The following is a 23236-nucleotide window of genomic DNA, read 5'->3' as shown; positions in this document are numbered from 1 at the left end:
GGACACTTCCGGGAATTTCTATCTGGCTTCACCTTTGCTACCTTTCTGGCATTTTTCTCTATAGAACACTTTTTTGTCTTTAAACATCAGGTACGGGGTGCCTGGGTGGCTCAGGGGGTTAAAGCCTCTGCCTTTGGCTCAGGTCATGATCCCAGAGTCCTGGGATCGAGCCCCACATCAGACTCTCTGCTCAGCGGGGAGCCTGGCTCCCCTTCTCTCTCTGCCTGCCTCTCTGCCTACTTGTGATCTCTGTCTGTCAAATAAATAAATAAAATCTTAAAAAAAAAATAAACATCAGGCACATATCACCTTTACAAAAAGTCAGGTATTTCCCAGGGAAAACGAAGAGGTCCCAAGGGAGCACAGGATGTGGGGAGAAGCTGGACTCCAAGGGTGGATGGAAAAATAAAAACGCCCATGATTCCCTCTCCTCCAGCTCTTCTTTGTAGCACAAACATCCTTCCCACATCCGGAATCTCTCCTGGACAGCCGCCAGGACAAGAGCCCAACCAGCTGCGCCCAGCACATGAGGAGGGCCATGGGGACATGCACAGTAGGCCAGTAGGCCGTCCCCCCAGAAACTCTGGCAGCTCTAGGGCCGTTCGCCAGATCTCACGGTGTAGAATTCTACTTCCTGGTATTTTCCAGAAGAAACGAATTTTCCTATCTACAAAAACCCAGGTGTTAGAATATGGACACAGATGGGTGGTGGGGGGTGGGGTGGGGTGGGGAGAAGGGGGTTCAAATCACAGGAATGTGTTCTTTCACAAGCCCACAGGCTAGAAGTCTGAGATCAAGGTGCTGAGCAGACAGGGCCCTGCTGAGGCCTTTCTCCTTGGCTTTGTAGGCGGCCATCTTGGCCCTCTGTTTTCACGTGGTCCCTACAGAAGGACACCAGTCATCCAGTCATATGGGATTAGGGTCTCCCTGCATGACCTTATTTTTTTTTTTAAGATTTTATTTATTTATTTGACAGACAGAGATCACAAGTAGGCAGAGAGGCAGGCAGAGAGAAGAGGAAGCAGTCTCCCCGATGAGCAGAGAGTCTGATGTGGGACTCGATCCCAGGACCCTGGGATCATGACCTGAGCTGAAAGCAGAGGCTTTAACCCACTGAACCACCCAGGCGCCCCAGCATGACCTTATTTTAACTCAGTTATTTCTGTAAAGGTCCGATCTCCAAATACACTCACATTCTGAAGTCCTTGGGTTCAGGCTTAAATATGAATTTCAGGGCCACACAATTCAGCCCATGACACAACTCAAAAGTCTACCCACATATGAATGGATAGTCAAAGATAAGCTGTGGTCCATCTCTCCAGTGAGGTACAATATAGCAAAAAAAGAGCAATCTAACACCCACAATGAGAGGGGTGCATATCCCAGACACAAAAGAAATGATTCCATAGGGTACCATTTGCAGGGAAATTCTCAAACAGGCAAGACCAACCGATAATGAAATCAGAACTGAGATGATCTCTGAGGGTGGATGGGTGCCAGCACCTTCCAAGTGATGGGAATCTCCTACATGTCCATCTGAGCCGTGGAGGACACCAGCAGGTGTAAAAGGTAATCCAGCTGTACACCTATAAGATGATCTGTACCCTTTAATGAAATCTGGAGAGGAACAAAGCAAAGTTCATTCACTCCATCTCAGTTCTATCCATAGCACTTTTTGCTCTTTAAAAATTACCTTGTTGGGGAGCCTGGGTGGTTCAGTGGGTTAAAGCCTCTGCCTTTGGCTCAGGTCATGATCTCAGGGTCCTGGAATTGAGCCCCACATCGGGCTCTCTGCTCAGAGGGGAGCCTGCTCCCCCCGATCCCTGCCTGCCTCTCTGCCTACTTGTGATCTCTCTTTGTCAAATAAATAAATAAAATCTTAAAAAAAAAAAAATCGGTAGAGTTCTGGAAGATGTGAATGAAGATGGCAGCCTCCTGGTCTCCAGCCCGGAGGAGCCAAGAGCCCGGGGCCCCACTCCTCAGTGCGCCCTCAGAGAATAGCGCCCAATTACTCCCGTCACCCTGGCCTCCGGCCGCGCTCTGAGCTGACCGAGCCTGCGACCGGTTCAAGGTAACGCTGGTTAACTGAAAGCTAAGCTGCTGGGGTGTTATCAACCTATGAGACCTGTGGATGGGAAATACCAAAACCCAGCTCACCCTGCTAGCCACTCCCACAGTAGGGGTGAGAAAAACCTGAGGAACACTTGTGAAGTGTACATTCCAGAGGCAGAGACTCACTAAAACCTGGGACTTAACCACGGACTACAGAACACTTCCATTCCCCATACCTCACCACTATATTGCCAGTGGCCTATTTACAGAAGTTCCTTTTACCTGTTTTATCATAGAGAAATATTAGAAAAAAATGACAATGTATACCTAATGGCAAAAAGCACGATTCGAAGTGACAGAGCATGCATAAGAAGCAGACATGGCAGAGATGTTGGGATTATCAGACAGAGGATATAAAACAACCTGGATTAATATGCTAAGGGCTCTGTGGATAAAGTGACCAGTATGTAAGAACAGATGAGCAATGTAAACAGAGATTTGGAAATTCTAATAAAGAGTCAAAAAGCAATGCTACAGATAAAACCACAACAAAAACAAACAAAAACCAAACTGCTCTAACAGAAATGCAGAAAGCCTTTGATGAGATTATTAGAAAACTGGACACTAATACATCTGACTAAATAATATGAGTTTGAGGGTATCACGATAAAAACTGCAAAATGAAAAGCATAGGGGAAAAGACTGAAAAACCAACCAACCAACCAACCAACCAACCAACAAAAAAACAACCGCAGACTATCCAGACACTGTGGAATAATTACAAGCAAGATAATCCAAGTAATGGAAATACCAGAAGATGAGAGAGAGGAATACAAGAACTAAATGAAAAAATGACTGAAAACTTCCCCAAATTAATACCCGATACCAAATCATGGAAATAGCAGAATAAATGCCAAAACTAAAAAAAAAAAAAAAAAAAAAAAAAATCACCTTGTTCGTTGTCGATTTTGTCTGCCTGGTTTGGTCTCAGGGCAGGAAGGGACACTGTTGGTTTGTCATCTCGCCATGTGCCCAGACTAGGCACCGGGTCTGGAATAGAGTTGGTGTGCAGTCAGTGGTTGTAGGACACTATCTACCTAAGTTTTCTAGTCACAGATGACCATATGAGAATGTGGACAAAGCTGACAGACAATGGCAGGGTGTGGGGCACCATCACAACTTAAAAAGGGAAACAGGTGCTGACCACCCATTTTGGTGATTCTGGGATGCACTGCATTTTTTCTATAGCTTGCCTTTCTTCAAAAACTCCAAACATGGGGCGCCTGGGTGGCTCAGTGGGTTGGGCAGCTGCCTTCGGTTTGGGTCCTGGGATCGAGCCCCACGTCGGGCTCCCTGCTTGGTGGAGAGCCTGCTTCTCCCTCTCCCTCTCCCAGTAGGCAGAGACTGCTGCTCTGCCTACTCGTGCTCTCTATCTCTCTGTTAAATAAAGAAATATTTTTTTAAAAAAATACAATAAGGGGCACCTGGGTGGCTCAGTAGGTTAAAGCCTCTGCCGTTGGCTCAGGTCATGAACCCAGGGTTCTAGGATCGAGCCCCACATCGGGCTCTCTGCTCAGCAGGGAGCCTGCTTCCCCCTTCTCTTTCTCTGCCTGCCTCTCTGCCTACCTGTGATCTCTGTCAAATAAATAAATAAATAATCTTTAAAATTAAAAAAAAAAAAAAACAATAAAAAAACCCGGACAAACATGCTTGAGAGAGAAAAGCAGGTTGCAGATACCTATGTGTGGTAAGATAGCACTAACCAAATATTTTTAAAGACCTAGAGAACATGAGGTTTATGGACTCACAAATGTGGGAGTGGTGGAAAAACTTGGACAGGAAGAAGACACGCAAGCAACGCTCTCTTAGTGGTTATGTCTGGGGAAGTAGCAGAGGGGGATCTGGGAGGCACACAAAAGGGTTATAGCTGTGCCTTGCATGTTTAGGTCATTATGTCATTTGTCATTATGTCATGCTGTGGGAAACAGCAGGGAAGTTGCTACAAAAAAACTCCACACAGAATCAGCACGTGATCCAGCAATCCCACTTCTGGGTACACCCTCAAAGGAATTGAAAGCAGGGACACACACGGATATTTGTACCCGTGCTCAAAGTAGCAGGGATCACTTTGGCAAAAAGCAGAAGCAGCCCCAGTGTCTGTTGACAGATGAATGGGCACACAAAACATGGTCCATCCAGTCAATGGACCGTTATTCAGCCTTAAAAAGGAACGACCTTCGGACACCTGCTAAGACCCAGAAGAACCTTAAGGCCACTGTGCTCAGTGAACCAAGCCAGTCACAAAAGGACAAATACTGCAGGATTCCACTCATAGGGGCTCCCTAGAGTCAAGTTCACCGAGACAGGAAGCAGATGGTGGGAGCCAGGGTTGGGGGAGGGAGGTGGGCAGTCGGGTGTTTCATGGGGCAGAAGTTCTGTTTGGGAAGATGAGAAAGTTCTGGAGACGGATGGTGGGGATGGCTGCACGACTGTGGAAATGTGTTTAATGCTACGGAACTGAACACTGAAAATGGTTAAAATGGTAATTTCTATGTATTTTAGCGTGATTAAGAAATTAAAAACACAGGGACATACCCACACTGAAAACAATGAGCTACCACTTCACGTCCATTAGGACGGATGTTTAATTAATAAACAGAAAACTAAGCATCAGTAAGGAAGGGGAGCAAATGGAACCCTGTGCATTGCTGATGGGAATGGAAACGGGTGCAGCCACTGTGGAAAAGAGTTTGAGACTTTCTCAAACAGTGAAACATGGGAATTGCCTTCTGGTCCAGCAATTCCACTCCTAGGTACGTACTCACAATAATTGAGAGAAGAGGGGCACCTGGGTGGTTCAGTGGGTTAAGCCTCTGCCTTTGGCTCAGGTCATGAATTTGGGGTCCTGGGATGGAGCCCGGCATTGGGCTCTCTGCTCGATGGGGAGCCTGCTTCTCCCTCCCCCTCTGCCTGCTTCTCTGCCTACTTGTGATTTCTATCTCTCTGTCAAATAAATAAATAAAATCTTTAAAAAAATTTGAGAGAAGGGACTCAGGTCCCCCCACACCAGTGCTCACGGGACCTTTGCTCACCATAGCCCGTGGAAACCACCAAGGGTTCCCTGATGGACACAAAAATGTGTGGTGTGTCGGACAACGAGGTGTTATTCAGCCTAAAAGATAATGAAGGTCTGGCACCTGCCACAACATGGATGAACGTCAAAAACATGCTAAGTGAGGGGCGCCTAGGTCGCTCAGTTGGTTAAGTGTCCGGCTCTTGATTTCGGCTCAGGTCATGATCTCGGGGTCCTGGGATTGATCCCCACATCGGGCTCTGTGCTCAGCGGGGGGTCTGCTTGAGATTCTCTCTCCCCCTCTCCCTCTGTCCCTTCCCTGCTCTAATAAATTTAAGATTTCATTAAATGTAAGATTTAATAAATAAAGCCATAAAAAAAAGCAAAACCATGCTCAGTGAAAGAAACCAGATACAAAAGGACGAATACAGGATTCCGATGGGAGGTGCCCGGAGAGCACAAGCTCGGACAGAAAGGAGAGTAGAGGGGGTTGGCGGGAGGGAGGATAAGGAGTTAGTGTTTAATGACTCTGTTTGGGATAAAAATGTGCTGGAAAGTGCAGTGAGGGTTGCACAACAATGTGAATGCAGTTGAATGGGCACTGAATTATACACTTTAAATGCTTTATAAAAAAACAAGCAAACAAAAGCCACATTAAAAAAAAAAAACAAACCCAAACCCAGCCATGATTCTTGACTGAATTAGATTAGGGTTACAAAATGAGCATCTAAATCTATTCTATCAGCTGATTTACTAATGGCCATTCTGTTGGAGACAGGAGCTTTCTCACCAGCGGGCACCACCAGCTTCTCATTAAATATAGTTCTTGCCAGAAAGGCCTGATTTCCCCCCTTTTAATGATTTCGAAGTACATGATCGTGTTTAACAGTCACCTCAAATGGTAACGAGACTCTGAGCCACCCGTGGATTTCATTGATTAGAGGCACTAAAATCTACTACAACCCGTGTTCTTGTCAATTCTCAAGTCCATGAGGTTTTTCTTCCTAGGAAAAGGCTGGGTTGGACTCTGACGGAAGATTCCCTGCCAGGCAGCCCGAGAGGTAGAAGTTGCCGGAAGCCATGTCCCCTCCCTCAGCCCCAGGAGTGCCACAGGAGTGTGGTCCACAGCCTGGCTCAGACCGGTGCTCTTGGGGTACACGAAGGCAGATGTACCTGACAGGCAACCACACCCTTGGGCCACGACGGAGGGACAGGCCACTGCCCAGCTCAGACCCCATTGCCAAGCCAAAGCGCAAAACAGTTTCTATGCCTCACGCTAAAGTGAATCTTCAGGGGCACCTGGGTGGCTCAGTGGCTTAAAGCCTCTGCCTTCGGCTCAGGTCATGATCCCAGGGTCCTGGCATCGAGCCCTGCACCGGGCTCTCTGATCGGCAGGGAGCCTGCTTCCCGCCCCCTCTCTGCCTGCCTCTCTGCCTACTTGTGATCTCTGTCTGTCAAATAAATCAATAAAATCTTAAAAAAAAAAGTGAATCTTCACATTGTTCTTGGTATCGAGTTGTATACCTGAAGCAAAGACTTCAGCTGGAAAAGTATCACAATAATAAGGGAATTCAGCAGGTTGGCTAGATTTAAAAAAAGTAACAACAAAAAAACCCCACACAGTATCCAAAGTCAATAATCAATACAAGGGGGGCGCCTGGGTGGCTCAGTGGGTTAAGCCGCTGCCTTCGGCTCAGGTCATGATCTCAGGGTCCTGGGATCGAGGCCCGCATCGGGCTCTCTGCTCAGCAGGGAGCCTGCTTCCCTCTCTCTCTCTCTCTCTCTCTGCCTGCCTCTCCATCTGCTTGTGATCTCTCTCTGTCAAATAAATAAATAAAATCTTTAAAAAAAAAATAATCAATACAAGGGGCGCCTGGGTGGCTCAGCGGGTTAATCCTCTGCCTTCGGCTCAGGTCGTGATCTCAGGGTCCTGGGATGGAGCCCCGTGTTGGGCTTTCTGCACAGCGGGGAGCCTGCTTCCCCCTCCCACTCTGGCTACCTGTCTACTTGTGATCTCTGTCTGTCGAATAAATAAAAAATAATAATAATCAATACAAAGGGTGCCCGGGTGGCTCAATCGTTAACCGTCTACCTTCATCTCGGGTCACGATCCCAGGTCCTGGGATCGAGCCCCACATCGGGCTCCGTGCTCAGCAGGAAGCCTGCTTCTCCCTCTCCCGCTCCCCCTGCTTGTGTTCCCTCTCTCGCTGTATCTCTGTCAAATAAATAAATTAAAAAAAAAAAAAAATCAATACAAGTCACTCTTTCTATAGAGGCAAAGGACCACTACTTAGAAAATAACATCCTTCCCCTCCCCACCCCTCAAAAAAAAAACCCAAAAAAGAAATCCCGTTATGTTGATGATGGAAGGATTAAATACCTAGGAATCAAGTTAAGAAATCTGCAGTATCAGGGCGCCTGGATAGCTCGGTTGGGTAAGTGCCGGGGGCTTGATTTCGGCTCAGGTCATGATCTGGGATCCTGAGTTCCAACCCCACCTCAGGCTCTGCACTTAGCGCAGAGGTGGCTTGGGATTCTTTCCCTCTTTCCTCCCCCCGCCCCTCCCACAATACACTCTCTCTCTCAAATAAATAAAATATTAAAAAAAAAAAAACAACTTAAAAAAGATCTGCAGTATCTATATTAAGACTGAAATGTTGAGGGACAAAAATATCTGTAACCAGGGCAGACCCTATTCTCAGAAAGGCAGGCTTGTCATTAGCTCAGTCTCCCCCAGAAGTCTGTACATTTAATGGGATCGCTATAAAAATACCCAAAGGTTTTTAGAAGGTATGCCAAATCTAAAGGTTTTTTTTTTTTTTTTTAAGATTTTATTTACTTATTTGACAGAGAGAGACTCAGCGAGAGAGGGAACACAAGCAGGGGGAGTGGGAGAGGGAGCAGACTCCCTGCTGAGCAGGGAGCCCGAAATGGGAGTTCAATCCTGGACCCTGGGATCATGACCTGAGCCAAAGGCATATGCTCAACTGTATGAGCCTCCCAGGCGCCCCAAATAAAATCTTGAGAAAAAAAAAAAAGGCAAAAAGAATAGTAAAAGGGATGTGGGTTCATTTATCAAAATACAAGCTGTATGTTCAGGACTGTTTTCCTATTAGACCTCGACAGAAACAAGACAGAACCAGACCAGGGGCCCAGCAAGACATTCACAGGTAGAATAGCTTTTGAAGTGTAGTTTCAGTCAACGCTACTGTTTGTAGCAGGAAAAAATAAAATACACACGCTGTACTTGGGCAGAGGACGACTTCGGGAGGTAAGGATTCCATTGTCTTAATCAAAGGGTTTAGGAATGGGGAAAAGGTTTAACATACTTCACTCTACTCACAATATACTTTTTTTTCTACTTTTTTTAAGAGGGGGACAGAGGGAGAAAGAGAATCCTGAAGCAGACTTCCCGCTCAGTGTGTCCTGACACGGGGCTCAATCCCAGGACCCTGAGATCAGGAGCTCAGCCAAGATCAAGAGGCAGATGCTTAACCAACTGAACCACCCAGGCGCCCCTCACAATATACTTTCTAAATGAATTTTTAGTGTAAAAAAAAAAAAAAGAAAAGAAAATTAGGTGGGCAAACCGAAGGTCTAACAGGAAATAAAATCTGATGGGGGAACTTTACCAAGCTGTTGTGTTCACCGTGTGCATTTGTTACCTGGTCAGTAAATAGCTGAGGTGTTTATTTTCATCCTCACAGAAGCAACGTTAAAAACGAGGGGCCTGGGGTGCCTGGGTGGCTCAGTGGGTTAAGCCTCTGCCTCCAGCTCCGGTCATCATCTCAGGGTCCTGGGATCGAGCCCACATCAGGCTCTCTGACCAGCAGGGAGCATGCTTCACCCCCCACCCCTGCCTGCCTCTCTGCCTACTTGTGATCTCTGTCAAATAAATAAGTAAAATCTTTAAAAAACAAACAAACAAAAAACAAAAACAAAAAAAAACGAGGGGCCAAACAAAACAAAATAAAACAAATAACAAGGGGCCATAGAAATATGGAAGAAAGCACTAGTTTCTGATCTGGGGGTAGGGAGAACCTTTACACTTTGCCTCTGAATAACAGAAAAGCAGACACATGTAAATCTAATCCCTAAAAATAAGATTCCTATCCGGTAAAGATAGGACTTAAGATCCAAGTAACAAGCAAGGGGGAAAATCGAATGCCCAAAAGGCAATCAGCAAAGACCAACTCACGAGGCATCAGGGACAGGGAACACCTTCCAGTGGCCACCAGACACCTGAAAATGTTCAGTCGCTCTTTAAAATGCTAACAAGGCTCTCTCTAGGTCACTGACGAGGACTAAAGAAGCAAAAGCCAGTGTAGGCTAAAGGGAAGTTCGCACTGTTCGCACCATTTGAATGTTCGCACGTTAAAACCTCTAGACGGGGGGCGCCTGGTTGGCTCAGTGGGTTAAAGCCTCTGCCTTCAGCTTAGGTCATGATCCCAGGGTCCTGGGATAGAGCCCCGCATCGGGCTCTCTGCTCCGCAGGGAGCCTGCTTCCCCCTCTCTCTCTGCCTGCCTCTCTGCCTACTTGTGATCTCTGTCTGTCAAATAAAAAAAAAAAAAAAAACCTCTAGACGGGTAGGTTGGTCCCATGTTCTGAAGTAGAAACAGGAAACATTCACACTCAATGATCAGGCGCCCCCAGGCGTTTCCCTGGAGGAGACGGAAAAGCGCGCACAGGGATGTTCAGCGCAGCACTGTTTACAACAGGAGGGAAGCATCTAGGCCCTTAGCAGGAAGGTAGTTTTAAGTTTTACAGTTGAACTAGGTTTGGTCCTTCACTCTTATGACCAGAGACTGTCACTCACTGAGGGGAAAGCGACAGCTAAAGGGCCACCAGGGGCGCCATTTACCGGTAGTGGTGGTAGGAGGGGCGTTCCTTATCCTAGCAGTGGTTCCCTATGTCGTGAGTGATGGTGACTAACACTTCTTCGTCCGCTTCTGCTTTGTTGGCGCTTTATAGCAAGTCCTTTCCCAAAGACAAACCAAAGGAAAGGTCTGTCTTAGAATTCGGTAGGACTGAATTAGGCTCAATGCCCAGGAAGCCTACCTAAAAAATTCAGTTTGTCTGTGGGCACCAGGCCAGGGCTCCAAGCCACTCTTCTTTCTCCACCATCGACTGCACAGGGCTTCTATCCTCATAGTCACAAGATGGCTGCTGTGCCACCAGGCATCCCCTTCCATTCCAGAGCAAAGAAAGGCTATGCTGGGAAAGGCCAGCATGAAGACTGCTCCCTTAAAAGGCTTTCCTGGAAGCCACATTAACAAATTCCACTTGCCAGACCTATCGCAAGTTGACCCCCACCCCAAGCACGGACACTGCATCCCGGGAGTGATCTAACTTCCGCCTGACCACTCTGTGGAGTCCCCTTCAGCCCTGAGGAGCCCATGCGCACCCAGATGCAGCTGTGAGTCAGCCGGAAGCCCCTCGGAAATCACAAGTCACCAGCCAGGGTGGTTTATAGGAGAGATTTATTTGAAGAAATATTACAACATATAAAAACTACATAAAGTCTTAATTTCCACTCATACAGTGGCAGATTTGATACAACGCAGAATAAAAAACTTTTAAAATCCAGAATGCACAAAGTACGGCACAGTTTGATCACTAAGTCATTAGTTGATAAGCAAACCTCACAGAACAGCTTCATGTCAGCCAAGGCCACAAACACCGTGAACGACACATTTGAACTGACAGATTGACATGTTAAAAATACAACATCAGTGCATGTTGGGGATCCCTGGTGCCAGAAACGAGGGCGACAGGAGGTTAAGACTAGTCCTTAGCAGACTCCTCTTCCTTGGTTTTAACTGAAGGGACATAAAAAGGGAAGTCACCGCAGAGCACACGTGTGACAGACACTAAGCAACACGTAAGCACGGCAAACAGGCTGAAACCAAGGGCTATGACAGCAGCCAGGTGTCCCTGCTGATGGCGCAGCAGACAGGCAGCGGCAGCAGCTGGGAAGGGACATTCAATGAGACTGCTCCCGGGGGCTCCCAGGGATTCCCAGGCCACCCTGGCCAGCGTCTGACCCAGGCCACAGGGAGGCCCGAGGAAAGGGCCCAGAGCCAACCACACGCCCCGCACCGTACCTGAGGCACTCTCTCGAGCTTTGGCCAACATACAGCACTTGATCTCCAAGCCAATGGCTTTGGCCAGAGGCGGCGGCACAGCGTTACCCACCTGCAGGAGGGAAGGAGGGAGATGCCTGGCTTGGCACGACGGGGGTCAGCACCCGCCTCTTGTCAGAACAGCGATGAGGGCACGAAAGCCCAGGTCTCCTGCTCACATGGGCTTCCAAAGCCCTTCTACCATGATGGCTCTGGGACCCTCCAACCAGCCCATCTTCACACCTAAAACCCCGTGTCAAGACCCATCCACAGAAAAGGGGCCTTTAAAGGGCTTCAGAAAAATTCAGCCAGACGCGGATGCACCACGCTCCACTTCCGGCCAAGAGGGGTTGTTTCTAGACAGCAGGACTCAGGGGGTGAGGGGGGCAGGAGATTTCTGCTAGAAGCGCAGGCGCTGCTGGCTTTGTGAGCAATGCGCAGGCATTTCTTAGACGGAAATCCATTTAAGAAACAGCTAGCTCAACACCCTGAGCATCAGCGAGGGACGGCAGGTTCCTTCCCAGCCTTAGCAAGTGGCAGGTGAGAATTCTACCACTGAACCACCCATGCTCTTCCCAGCCTTAACAAGTGTGAATTTCCACCACTGCACGTTTCCTCTGCTCCCTCACTGAAGTTCAGTGCCCTGGAACTTTCCTTTGGGCTAAACTTGCCTCAGAGCTATAAACAGCAACCAATGTGCTCAACGAACAACAGCCTGGCCTGCACGCACCCTGGGCCCTAGGGCCGGGGTCCCTCCGTCCTGGCATCCCCTGCCTGGGAATACGGAGGCCAATTGGCCAAAGAACTCTGGCTGCTCAGTGTCCCCTCAGAAGGGACCAGGTGAGTCCTGCTCTCCACTCACACACCCTGCCCCTGGTCAGACTGACGGGCCTGTGCCATCAGGGCCACTTGGTGTCATTCGGCCCCTGCTCAAGGCCAGAGGAAAAGCAGGCCCAGTCCCACTCCCCACTGACCTGCCGGTGCTTATCGAGGATGTTGCCGAACAGCCGGTAGGTGTCCGGGAAGCCCTGGGAGCGGGCACACTCCCGCACACTCACGACGCGGTGCTGCTCGGGGTGGAGAACGCGGCCCTGGGGGCGAGAGGTGAGGTGGAGAAGGGGAACAAGCCTGGGCCCATCCGCCCCATTGGAAACTCCAGCCTTAGGCTTGATGGCCGAACCGGTCTCCGTCAGCACAGAGGGAGGAGGTGGAGAGGAGCCCCAGCCTCTCGTGGGCCGCCCCCGCCCGCTGAGCCCATGCCTCTGTCCCCTCCCAGCAGGACCCCAGCCCCCAGCCCTACCTGCTTGCCCATGGGCTCAGGGTTGGTGACAGTCGTGCTGAAGAAGCCGTCCCACTCCAGCCGTCCGTAGAGGCCGGCCCAGTGGTTGTGCCTGTTCCCGGTGTGGGGCAAGCACCAGGGGATGAGGGTGTTGAACTGTCTAGCTGCAGAGTCACAGGCTTTGCCCGCTGGAAGAGAGGGCTGCGATGAGACTGCGGTTATGGAACGGGAGGGACAGAGCAGCGACAGTCCCCAGCCACACACACAGCGTGCACTCAGCACCTATTTACAGCAGGGACGTCCAGGGTTGGGCTGTCTGTGCCTTGCCCAGGTCTGTGAGCGGCAGTCCCCAGCATCACCGGCCGGGAGCCCCCGGACTGTTGCAGGCCATGAGAAGCTAAGGGGGCTGGGAGTTGCGGTTCAAGGTAAACCCAAGGGAAGTCCCATCCCGGGCACCGGCAGGGTCCCCACCTTCCACGCAGGAGCAGACTCCGCGGAGGGCCCCGGTGCTGCTGCAGCCATTCTTCTTGTCGTGGTACGTGTAGCGCAGCTTCCTGGCCATGGTGCCGTCGGAGAGCCGCACCTCGATATTCGGCAGGTCGCGCCAGTCGGAGCCAGGCGCCAGAGGGATGTGCCGCATGCGGGCCGCCACCAACGCACTCATGTCCTGAAAAAGCACAGCAGGGCCCAGCTGTCGCTTCAGTCAGGGAGCGTGAAGCACCCGTGGGAGGCTGGATGCCACCATTCTCGGCACTGGAAATACCACAGTGCCCGGGAACCCCCGAGGGGTCTGTATCCCATCGTGGGAGACGAACGGTGGCCCAAATCAACAGCCTGGGGACTGCACGTGCCATGGAGGTAGCAAAGCAGGGACGTGCAACAGCATGGGGGAGAACAGGTGAAGGGACAGCTTAGGGCAAGCTGAGAGGGCTTCTCTGAGGTGGTGACAGGTGAGCAGGCCCCCGCGTGATCAGAGAATCACCCAGAGAAAGAGCTGGTGTATCTGGGAGAATACACAGAACATGGGCAGAAGAGATGAGGTCAGTCCGAGGGGGCAGTGGCCGAGCCCTGCTGCAGGAGGCATGGACGGCAGGGGCAGGAAGAAAAGCAGGAGGCAGGAGAGGAGGGTGGGAACCAGCTGAGAGGACGCTGATCTGGGCTGAACTGGAAGGGGCCAGGCTCAGATCCTGCCTCCCACCCCAAGCCCTGGCTGGGCTCCAACCACATGTTCCATTCTCATGAGGCCACTGGTCCGACCAGGCTGGCCCTGCTCTGGAAGGGTGCTGTTACCTTACAGATGTGGTCCCTGAGGATGGGCTGGTACTGTGCGCCCCTGAGCTGCCTCTGGAACCAGGACTGAGGCTCCCCGTTGTACAAGATCTCAAGGGACGAAGCTCCATTCCGGACCTCAGGGAGGTCAGACATGGTGTCCCGCACGGTGATGGTCCGGAACGGGCCTGAGCTTAACCTGCAACAGCACAGCAGACCACTGACAACCTGGGAACCCAGGCCACAACTGTCCCTCATGTTACAGGTGCCATATCCTGGCGGCTGGCACTGCCCCCTCCAAAGAGGACAACCTAGCTCAGAAGTCAAAGGGCTGCCCAAGGCCGCGAGTATACGAAGAGGATAAGCTGTACTACGGGTTCTGCTCCCGATGACGGCCAGGTCTGGCGGCTACCCCGCGTGCAGCCCTCACCCAGAGGCCAGAGCAAGACCAGAGGAGGGAAGTGCTTGTGCGGGAGGCCGGCACCTTGCCGCCTGCACTAACACATTCTCGGCTCAGGCCTCTCCAAAGACCTGCCAACACCCCACCTGCCAGGGAACAAGCACGACACGGCGGGGTGCGCGGGCTCCCACCTGGTGATGTTGCTGACGAACTTCTTGTCGTCTACCACGACGCTCAGCTGGCAGGCCCGCGGCGCGAACACATGCAGCGGCTCTGGGAACAGGGGAAGCTGCTCTCCGGGGGCCGCAGCCAGGATGATGGCCCGCCTCCGCGTCTGGGCCACACCGTACTGACCAGCCTGCGGAGAACGCCGGACACGCACACTCAGGCAGGCACCTCCAACCAGCCCCCTACTTAACCCAGCAGGTTTGCTCCCAACAAGAGTAAGTGGGACCAGATGAAAGACAGGAGAGCCCATGCCAAGGCCACTGGTCCCCGAAGACGGGAGTAAAGCGTGCTGGCGACTACAGCCAGCTCTTTCGAGAGCTCTACGCGGGGTCCCGTGATCTCAGCGCTCTCGGTTTGGTGGGTGAGCCCAGGACTCACGAACGCTGGACACGGGGGGTGGGGCTGGGGGGCAGCCCAGCGCCTCGCTCACGCAGGCACTACCTCACTGCCTCCCAGCCAGACTTTCTCCCCATTTTTGAGCACTGCTTCGGCTGTCGTGATGCCGCTAGTTACTGAACAGGTACATACAGACTAGCCGCTTTTCAGATCAAGCATAGTTCCCTCTGATCACCGCGCAGACAAAGCTGCCCGTCGCTCCCTGGAGTACGACCTTCCCCTTCTCCTGCGGTTTGTACGCACGCTCGTTCACCCGAAAGAGACCACCGTGAGCGCTGGTGGTTTAGCTCTGCACTTCCGGCTTCCCCACCCCCAAGGGGATCTAACTGCTCCCCAGAGCTCCGGGCTGGCCACCACCCTTCCCTCTCAAGGGAAAGGGGCTGGAGACACTCGGCCCCCGCCACGGGCACCAGAGGACACGACTCTCGAGGCCATAAGAGGGAAGTGGACTTCCTGGAGTGCCAGATCCGTGTCCCAGCCACCACCTCACTGGCACTCACTGTGTTACAGGCCTGTCCCGTTCAACTCTGCTTTTGTTAGAAACCATCTGCCGCCGCCCGGGACCCCGTGTGCTGCCCCACCCTGGCCACCCACCTGCAGCACGCCGAAGGTGCACTGGTAGCCCATGCGGACCAGGCAGCGGAGAGTGAGCTTCAGGACCATGGAGCGCTTGAAGGAGACGAAGTTCCGCACGTTCTCCAGCAGGAAGTAGCGAGGCCGGTAGTAGTCACAGTAGCTGTGGGAGGCGGCAGAGACCACGGGGGTCATCCACACGCACCAAATGAAGAACCCCTCTACCAGAAGCTACACCCGCTGACTCAAGTCTCTCTGCCGAGAAGCCAGCCACCAGCTCTCTGGAGGCAGAGGCTGGGCGCCTCGCCCGCGCGGCCTGCAGCAGGCACGCTAGCCACCCTCAGGCAGCCCTGACCACAGGGGCTTCTACTCTGTTTACCTGAGAAAGGAAACCACCAGGGAGTTCTTGAACTTGGAGTAGGTCCGAGAGTTGAAGCGGTTCATGCCACTAAACCCTTGACAAGGCGGCCCACCGCACAGCATCTCCACGTCTCCCTTCTGAGGCAGCTTCTGACCCCGGGAGTTGGTCGCCTCCCCGGCCATGACCAGCTTCAGCAGTACGTTGCAGTCCTCCGTGAACACCGTGGACCCGGGATTGTTGAGCCGAAATGCCTGGGCCGCAGGGTCCCACATCTCGATGGCCCACAGTGTTTCCGAGATGCCTGGGACATACAAGGACAAAGGTGTGCGAAGCATCCCCTCGAATCACACTGGAGGCAGAACTGTGACCGGAGCCAGAAACGTCTTCCGGGTAGAACCTGCCTCATCCAGTTTGACTAGTTGCACAAACAGACTCTCACGGTGCGTACCTGCTTGGTGGAAGCCTTCTGACAAGCCCCCGCAGCCGGAAAACACATCCAAGGTCCGAAGCTTTGGCAGTTTAATTTCGGTCTCAGGCTCACTCGGCTCACATGTCTGAGACTTTGCCCTGCCCTTCCCTGGAAGAGACAGGCCACAAGTTAGGTCAGAGCCCTAACCTGCTCTCCTTAAACCCTCATTTTGAATTCACAGCAAAGAACAAGCTAACAGCAGAAGCTGTGTTTTCATACCAAAGGACTCATAAGTTCCCGAATTACGTAAGACAGACTCGAGATCCGTGTGGAATAATGACGTACCTTTACCCTTCCCTTTCCCTTTATTTCCAGGGCTGCGGGCATGGTTTGGAGGATCTTCAAAGCTTTTGTTCTTCGCATTATAGGCCTAAGAAGGAAAAAACCACAACAGTCTGGCAGAGAAATACACTGGTCCCTTTTCTAACAAAGAGAATTTAAGTTAATCTGATAAAGATCCACTTAATTTCTCCCTAATTACGGCCACAAGCAATTAGCCATCAATAAGAATACTTCGATTTTATTATGCTGGAAGCAGGGGCAGGGGGAGGGGAGTTCTACGATACAAACATTTTATGGGGCCAACACTGGAACTCCTGCTATTCTAAGTACCTGGCCTACTCATTCTAAAAATAGGCAAAGTGACAACGGGGCCTCCCACAGGGCCACCTGAGGGAGACAGGCGTGGACCAACTTCAGATGACCTAATGCAGGAAAAGGCACGCTCAAACAGCTCAAAAGCGATTAGCTTCATTGACAGACTCCCAGATCCCTTCTCGGTCACCAGTGCTCAGCCGTATACACCTCACCTGGCCACAGATGCCTGAATGAAGGGACTGAGAGGCAGGACTGAGTCTGCCAGGCAAAGGGGCACCTTTCCCTAGCTCACATTAAGGCACCGATAGGGCTAGCACAGGCCACCTACTAGTCTCCAAATGCACTGTAGATGCATAAGGACTCTCAAACGTTACTTCTGGCTCAAAGAAGTGTAAGTTCCAGAAGAACTCGAATACTGCACATATACTCTGAGCAATTCCACGACTTTCTTGGGGGCTGGGACTTTGACCTGAAGCCCCTCCCTCCAGCCAGTGCAGGGTACCACCTCAAGGAAGTAGAAGCGGTCCGGCCCCCCTGCAGAGAAGTCCTGGAGGCCCCCAGGCAGGTCCTCCCCGTACTCCACGGTACAGCGGCCCTGCACGGCCTTGAAGTCCACGACCACCTCCTCATCGCTCCAGTAAAGCAGGTTGATGTCTGCATGGTAGCTTGCTGGGGTAGACTTGTGGGTGTTCTCTGGCCTGAAAATGGAAGCGTCTTGGTTAACAATTCTCTCTCGCTGTTAACTAACAAAGAATTAAACGGCACATTTCTGGGGGTGCTCAGAAAACCAACAGGTAAAGACCACAACCCCGTTAGTTCAGCTTGAGTTCTATCCCCCTTCATTGGCACGACCAACTGAGTGTGATGCCTTGCCATGAGCTCAGGGAATGATTTGCTGGCTCCTTTACCATGGACAAGAGCTGCCCGTTGTCCATTAAGCATCTAGAGCTTTCTTCTCTTGCTTATCCTAGCCAGACTTCTCGTTTCTTTTCTGCTAATATAAATGATTATTACAAAGACTTTAAAAAGTCTTTGATATACATTAGTTAAGTGAAACAACCTTATACCCATCTCTGATTATTTTCAGGTTAGCTCCTAACCACTACGAGTTACTAGGATCCCAGAAGCAGACTAAGTGAAGCCAAGAACTTGGGAAAAGGACAGAGGGAACCCCAGAAACAGGAAGGGGCACCTGGGAAGAACAGGAGGACAGAATGGGGAGGGGACATGGGAGGGGGCAGAATCCAGACAATCCATCCCTGACTTTGTCACACACTTGACTTCTGCGTAAGGATTTGGGGCAGAGAACTCTGTCACTTTAAAACAAAGGTCTAAAGCAAGGCTATGAAATAGAATTAAGTCACTGTTATCACCCACTAGATAAATAATCAGAAACACTTCGAGAAACAGCTGCCTTTACCAAGGTCTTAAAATACCACTGTTACGACCCCATTTCAGACTTCTAGAAAGACTGCTGCCTCCCGGAAGAGCAGAGGCCTTCACTGACCTATAAAATTTGTTGATTCTGATCTTGATGTCAGTCTCGTTGGGCCTGCCGTTGCTCTTCTTGATACAGAAGATTTCTTTTATTCGGCCAATTCGATATGGCTCAGGAGCATCCAGGTTACTGCCTTTGATGTAATCCGAGTACTTCCGGTAGTGTTCTGGATACAGATCTTCGTCCACAGGCTCCTTCCGCGGGCGTTTGATGGGACTGGACAGCTTGATGCTGCGGAGAAGCAAACATTACGCGTAACTGAACGTGAGACCACAAAAAGCAATGACCTCGGCCTTCCTCACCAGCCAGTAACAACTACTACTTAGCTTGAACACCTTAGAAACTAATGCAGCTAAGTGCCCCGAGACTTAGAGAACGATTAAATCTCACCCATATAGTTTAAAATGAGCATTCTCGGGGCGCCTGGGCATCTGCCTTCGGCTCAGGTAATGATCCCAGGGTCCTGGGATCAAGCCCCACATCAGGCTCCCTGCTCAGCGGAGAACCTACTTCTCCCCGCCACCCGCCCCACCTCACCTGCTTGTGCGGCTGTCAAATAAATGAAATCTTTAAAAAATAAAATAAACCGAGTCTTCTCCATCTGTGCACTGCTCGCTATAATAGCTACTGACACTGTCGCAGTCTGCCCAGCTCCCGGCCACACAGCAGGACCGCGCTTCCTGGCATGTGACTCATCCTGCTCAATGAGTGTGAGAAAGGACATACAGGTACTTCTGGGTGGGAACAGTTAATTGCCAGGAGAGCCTCTGGGGTGCTTCCCCTTGGCTCAGACCGGCAACTCTGAGAAGGTAGTGGTTCCACCAGCTCAGCTCCGAGTGACCCAACTGGCCAAGTGCCCTGCTGAACTATGATGGACACAGCGCAGGCAAGAAGGAAACCTCCCGTCTATGGGCTTGTTCCCAAGGCATAACCTATGCTCTGCCGACTGAGGTGCTGACCGAGCAGTGAGGCTGCAAAAGGCACGAGGCAGAGACTCGCAGTCTGGGCAAGCCGGATGCGGCCTGGCTGCCGAGGTACTGACCATCTGATCTGGCTGCACGCTGTCAAGGCTGCCATTCAGGAAGGAAGCTGCCGTGCTTTCCCACCAGGCCCCCTTAGTTGGACAGGCTCCAGGGGCGCCCCCAAGCACCTGTGCAGACAGCACCAGGACACACAGCACCTCAGACACCCTCCCCTCCGCACCACGGACAGCGGGGCTGAAGGGGGATCCAGGTGCCAACTGCACAAGGCTGGAAGGCCCCTGCCCTGTGCTCTGTAATTCAGAGTAACTGAATGGAGGGGTGAGGACTGGGTTCCAACTGGGACTTTAGGGAAATGCCACTGCAAGTCGGGAAACAGAGAAGCTCGGGAAGTGCTGGTTGTCAACGCAACCATGTGCTAATTCTTAGAACAAAGACTGGATCAAGTGTGGAAATTCCTCGGCTTTATTTGTCACCGAAGAGCCCCAACCCCGACTCAGAAAGAGGTCTTGCTCCTTTCTGGTCAGTGGGCTTGCAACTCCTGTTTGTTCAATCTTACTCTAGGCCAGGCACTGGGCTAAGTGCTTTCTGTTCAACTCACTTCATCCTAAGAGCTCGGTGGGCGAGACCATCCTCCCATGGGACCGACAGGGCCTGAGAGGAGATGGTCTCATCTCCCCAACACGCGCACCAGCGCCCCCTTAGCCGGTGCATCCTTGGGCTTCCATCAGGCTTATAGCTTCACTCTGCTCTGGAGGGCTGGCCGTGGCTGGTCACCACAGATACTACAGTGACAGTTTAGGCAGCAGCTAGTCCTCAGGGTCCAGGCTGGGGGACATCGCGAAGCGAACCCTGTGCTGGTCCAGAGCTCAAGGCCCTGCCCTGGGCAAAGCGGGCACTCACTTGAACGTGAAGGCCTCGGGGAGGAGGTACACGCCATCACCCACTCGATACTGGATGCCGTTCTTGGTGGCCGAGCTGTAGAGAACCCGGGTGTCCAGGTCCTCAAGCTGTTCTAGGACCCTGGGAATTTCTTTCTGCCTCATTTCAGCCAGACGGGCACAGCTTACACAGAACCTGAAGCAGCAAAGGACAGAAACAAAGGCCCTGAGCTGCTGAGCAGCGGCTGCACGAGCAGCCAGAGGCCCAGAGACTCTGAAGACCAACAGAAAATATTGCAAATATTTGCAGGAAATAGCTTTCCTGTAGTTTATGTTCACGCTTTGAAAACACTTATTTGGGACCCAAGATATAACACAAGAAACTGACAAGTCAATTCCACTTTTGAGTAGTTGATATAAAAAAGGCAAAACCAAACCAAACCAAACCCCTAAGACACACAGAAAGTAGAGTACAGGAGAGAGTATACCACAAGCAAGAACGCAGAGTGGTTTGGTCAGAGCTCAAGTCAAAGGAGTCTCAGACCGTTCTCTACTGGCTGAAAAGCTAGCTGGTAAAATTCAACATTATTTCTCGTCCATAAGCCCATAAAGGAGAGCTAGAAATGGCCCTCATTGGAGATCAAGTCACAAGGGAGCGGCAGGCTGACGGGAGAAACACCAGAAGCGTGCAAGGCGGCCCTCTCGGCCTCTGAGAGGCGCCGGAGCCACGCTGCGTCCCAGCAAGTGAGGCACGGAAGCCACAAAGGAAGGTGTGGGGCGCTGAACATCTGGAGAAAATCTTAAAAAGCAAGCCTCCCTAAGAGCAGTTAGTCACCAGGTAGAATAAAGCAGCATCAAAGGGAGCACTCACGGAAGAAAACCTCTAAGAAACACAAGAAAACGTGCAAGGTCTGTAGCACAGACGCCGAAAAGCGCACAGAAGCACACATTCTGCTCCTGGACGGGAGAGCCTCTCATGAAGGGAACTCCGCGCCCAGTCCGTCCACACACTTAAAGCAACTGTGACCAAGTCAGGCCGTCTTCGGTTGGTGGGGAAAAGGAAGCCCGGCAGACAGCAGCACGCATGAGAGTCGGAGGGCCGTGTAGAGCCGCACAGGCCCTGGAGCACCGCCGGCCGGGCCAGCACTCACTTGTACTTGTTCTCCTCCGTCGGCTGGGTTTTCGGAGGGGACTCGAATCTGGCGTAGTCTTGATCATACCACAGCTGGTAGAAGTAGGTCTTTCCGTCATCCTCCGCTATCATGGCCTCGGGATCCATGCCTCCCTTTGAGCACAAGGACCTGGTGTCAGCCACGACCCCACGCAGAGAGAGAAGGGCACGCGAGGGGCGCTGGGCACTCACCTCCAAGGCCCAGTTCTCCGATGGAGCTTTATAGACGACCTTCACCTTGCTGTGGATATACGAAAGCTGCATGTCCTCACATTCGTCCACCAGGAACAGCTCCAAGGGGTCCGACGTGGCTCCGAGGACCGTGTCTGTCCCGGCGCAGAACCAATGGGCATGGAACATCTGCCCGTTGCTGCTGTCCTCCCACAGCGCAGTGACCCTGGAGCCCGAAGAAAGGCACGCACTTGACCGGCAAATCCGGAGTGAATCCACTTAGGGCAACTTGTGTTTTCTTTTTGCAATTAGCCTAGCAAAGAGCCGCCGCTGCTCTCCGAACATGAGCATCTGCTAGTGGTCTAAGAACGTGTGCTGAAGTCAAGCAAAGGAAAAGGCACAAACCTTGCCAAATACAGCGGTTTTGAGGAGTCATCTGGAATAACAGAGACACAGTCCCCCACTTCCAGGGTTTCTGAGTCGATGCACACCTTCTTAAAGTAACTCTTCTTCCCATCAGTCTGAAAACGAGAGCTTCATTTCAGGTGAGGATGGGTCTGAAGGTCAGTCTCGGCTTGACCTACCTGTTCCTATTACTTTGCATAAAAGCCTAATTTCTAACAATTTTGTTAAGTCACGAGGCTCTACCGACCCGGTTACTACAGAAAACATCTGCCTCCCTTAGCTAGAAGTCTGCGCAAAGAGCACTCGTTCCCTCATCAGCCCTGCCCTTCGGTGCTGGCAGCAAAGCAGATACCAGCATTTGACTGTAAACGGCACCGGTCCCAGCTCCTCGTGCCAAGGTCCTAAGGCCACACCCTGCCCCCAACTCCTGCCCGCCACGAGGACCTACTTCTCCCACCAGGAAAGCTAGTTTCCAACTCAGGGCCCCCGCCCTGCCTCTCCCCCACATCTTTGTGAGGCTGGTTCCTTGCCAACCTTCAGGGTCTCCGCTCAGGTGCTGCCTCCTCAGGAAGCCTCCAAGGCCCCAACCTCCCTCCAGCTCTCCGCCCACTGGACAGTACGTGCCCCTTTCCTATCCTGGAGGGAGGATCAGCACACAGGACAGAGGCTTAGCCGCACCCAGGCTTACAGCAGCGTCGGGCAGGGGAAGGCCTCACGCCACATACCAGATCTTTGGCTTACAGACATCAAGGAAGCAATGCTAAAGGAAAGGGAACCTCTCCAGCTTTGGTAAAAGTTGTGCCTTAGGGGAACCTGGGTGGCTCAGTGGGTTAAGCCTCTGCCTTCAGCTCAGGTCATGATCTCAGGGTCCTGGGATAGAGCCCTGCATCAGGCTCTCTGCTCAGCAGCAAGCCTGCGTCCCCCCTCTCTCTCTGCCTGCCTCTCTGCCTACTTGTGATCTCTGTCTGTCAAATAAATAAATAAAATCTTAAAAAAAAAAAAAAAAAAAAAAAAAAAAAAAAAAAAAAAGTTGTGCCTTAGACAATCACAGAACGACAGGGAGGCAATCTGCTAGTGTCTCCAAAACACCCACACCCAGGCCAGAGGGGGCAGCGGTGGCTCTCTTTGAAACAAGCTTTGATGGAGAACCAGCCTGACACTCCAGGACAGTGTCAAATGCCCACTTTGAAATGTTAGGAAAACAGAGTTTGGGGCACACAAGCAAACAAAAACAAAAAAACCCCAAAAGACCATTTCTGGTGCATGGCCAAGGGCCCTGGCCTCTCCCACTGGCCCCGCTCCTCTCGGGG

The 23236-nt window shown here is 51.7% G+C and overlaps 1 protein-coding gene across 4 annotated transcripts in view; it reads right to left on the bottom strand.

Annotated features, from left to right (window-relative positions):
• Window positions 1-10589: 10589 nt before the first annotated feature.
• DNMT1 (DNA methyltransferase 1) overlaps window positions 10590-23236 on the bottom strand; it is a 44653-nt gene continuing 32006 nt past the window's right edge. For 3 of the 4 annotated variants that reach the window (XM_047703086.1, XM_047703097.1, XM_047703108.1), the window contains 17 exons: window positions 21927-22042; window positions 21543-21747; window positions 21331-21464; window positions 20202-20375; window positions 18328-18549; window positions 17326-17518; window positions 16509-16593; window positions 16203-16331; window positions 15773-16055; window positions 15415-15556; window positions 14388-14554; window positions 13818-13995; window positions 12999-13194; window positions 12549-12715; window positions 12223-12339; window positions 11231-11321; window positions 10590-10945 (listed from right to left, as the gene is read on the bottom strand). In XM_047703086.1, the coding sequence (XP_047559042.1) occupies window positions 10911-10945; window positions 11231-11321; window positions 12223-12339; window positions 12549-12715; window positions 12999-13194; window positions 13818-13995; window positions 14388-14554; window positions 15415-15556; window positions 15773-16055; window positions 16203-16331; window positions 16509-16593; window positions 17326-17518; window positions 18328-18549; window positions 20202-20375; window positions 21331-21464; window positions 21543-21747; window positions 21927-22042 (2634 nt within the window). In that variant the 3' untranslated portion in view covers window positions 10590-10910. Of the gene's footprint in view, window positions 10946-11225; window positions 11322-12222; window positions 12340-12548; window positions 12716-12998; window positions 13195-13817; window positions 13996-14387; window positions 14555-15414; window positions 15557-15772; window positions 16056-16202; window positions 16332-16508; window positions 16594-17325; window positions 17519-18327; window positions 18550-20201; window positions 20376-21330; window positions 21465-21542; window positions 21748-21926; window positions 22043-23236 lie in introns of all 4 variants that reach the window. The other variant, XM_047703117.1, reaches the window with a different exon arrangement.

Source organism: Lutra lutra, chromosome 1 (assembly GCF_902655055.1).
Source record: "Lutra lutra chromosome 1, mLutLut1.2, whole genome shotgun sequence".
Lineage (NCBI taxonomy): Eukaryota > Metazoa > Chordata > Mammalia > Carnivora > Mustelidae > Lutra > Lutra lutra.
The sequence above is the reverse complement of the archived record's forward strand: the minus strand, read 5'-3'. Positions and strand labels throughout refer to the sequence as shown.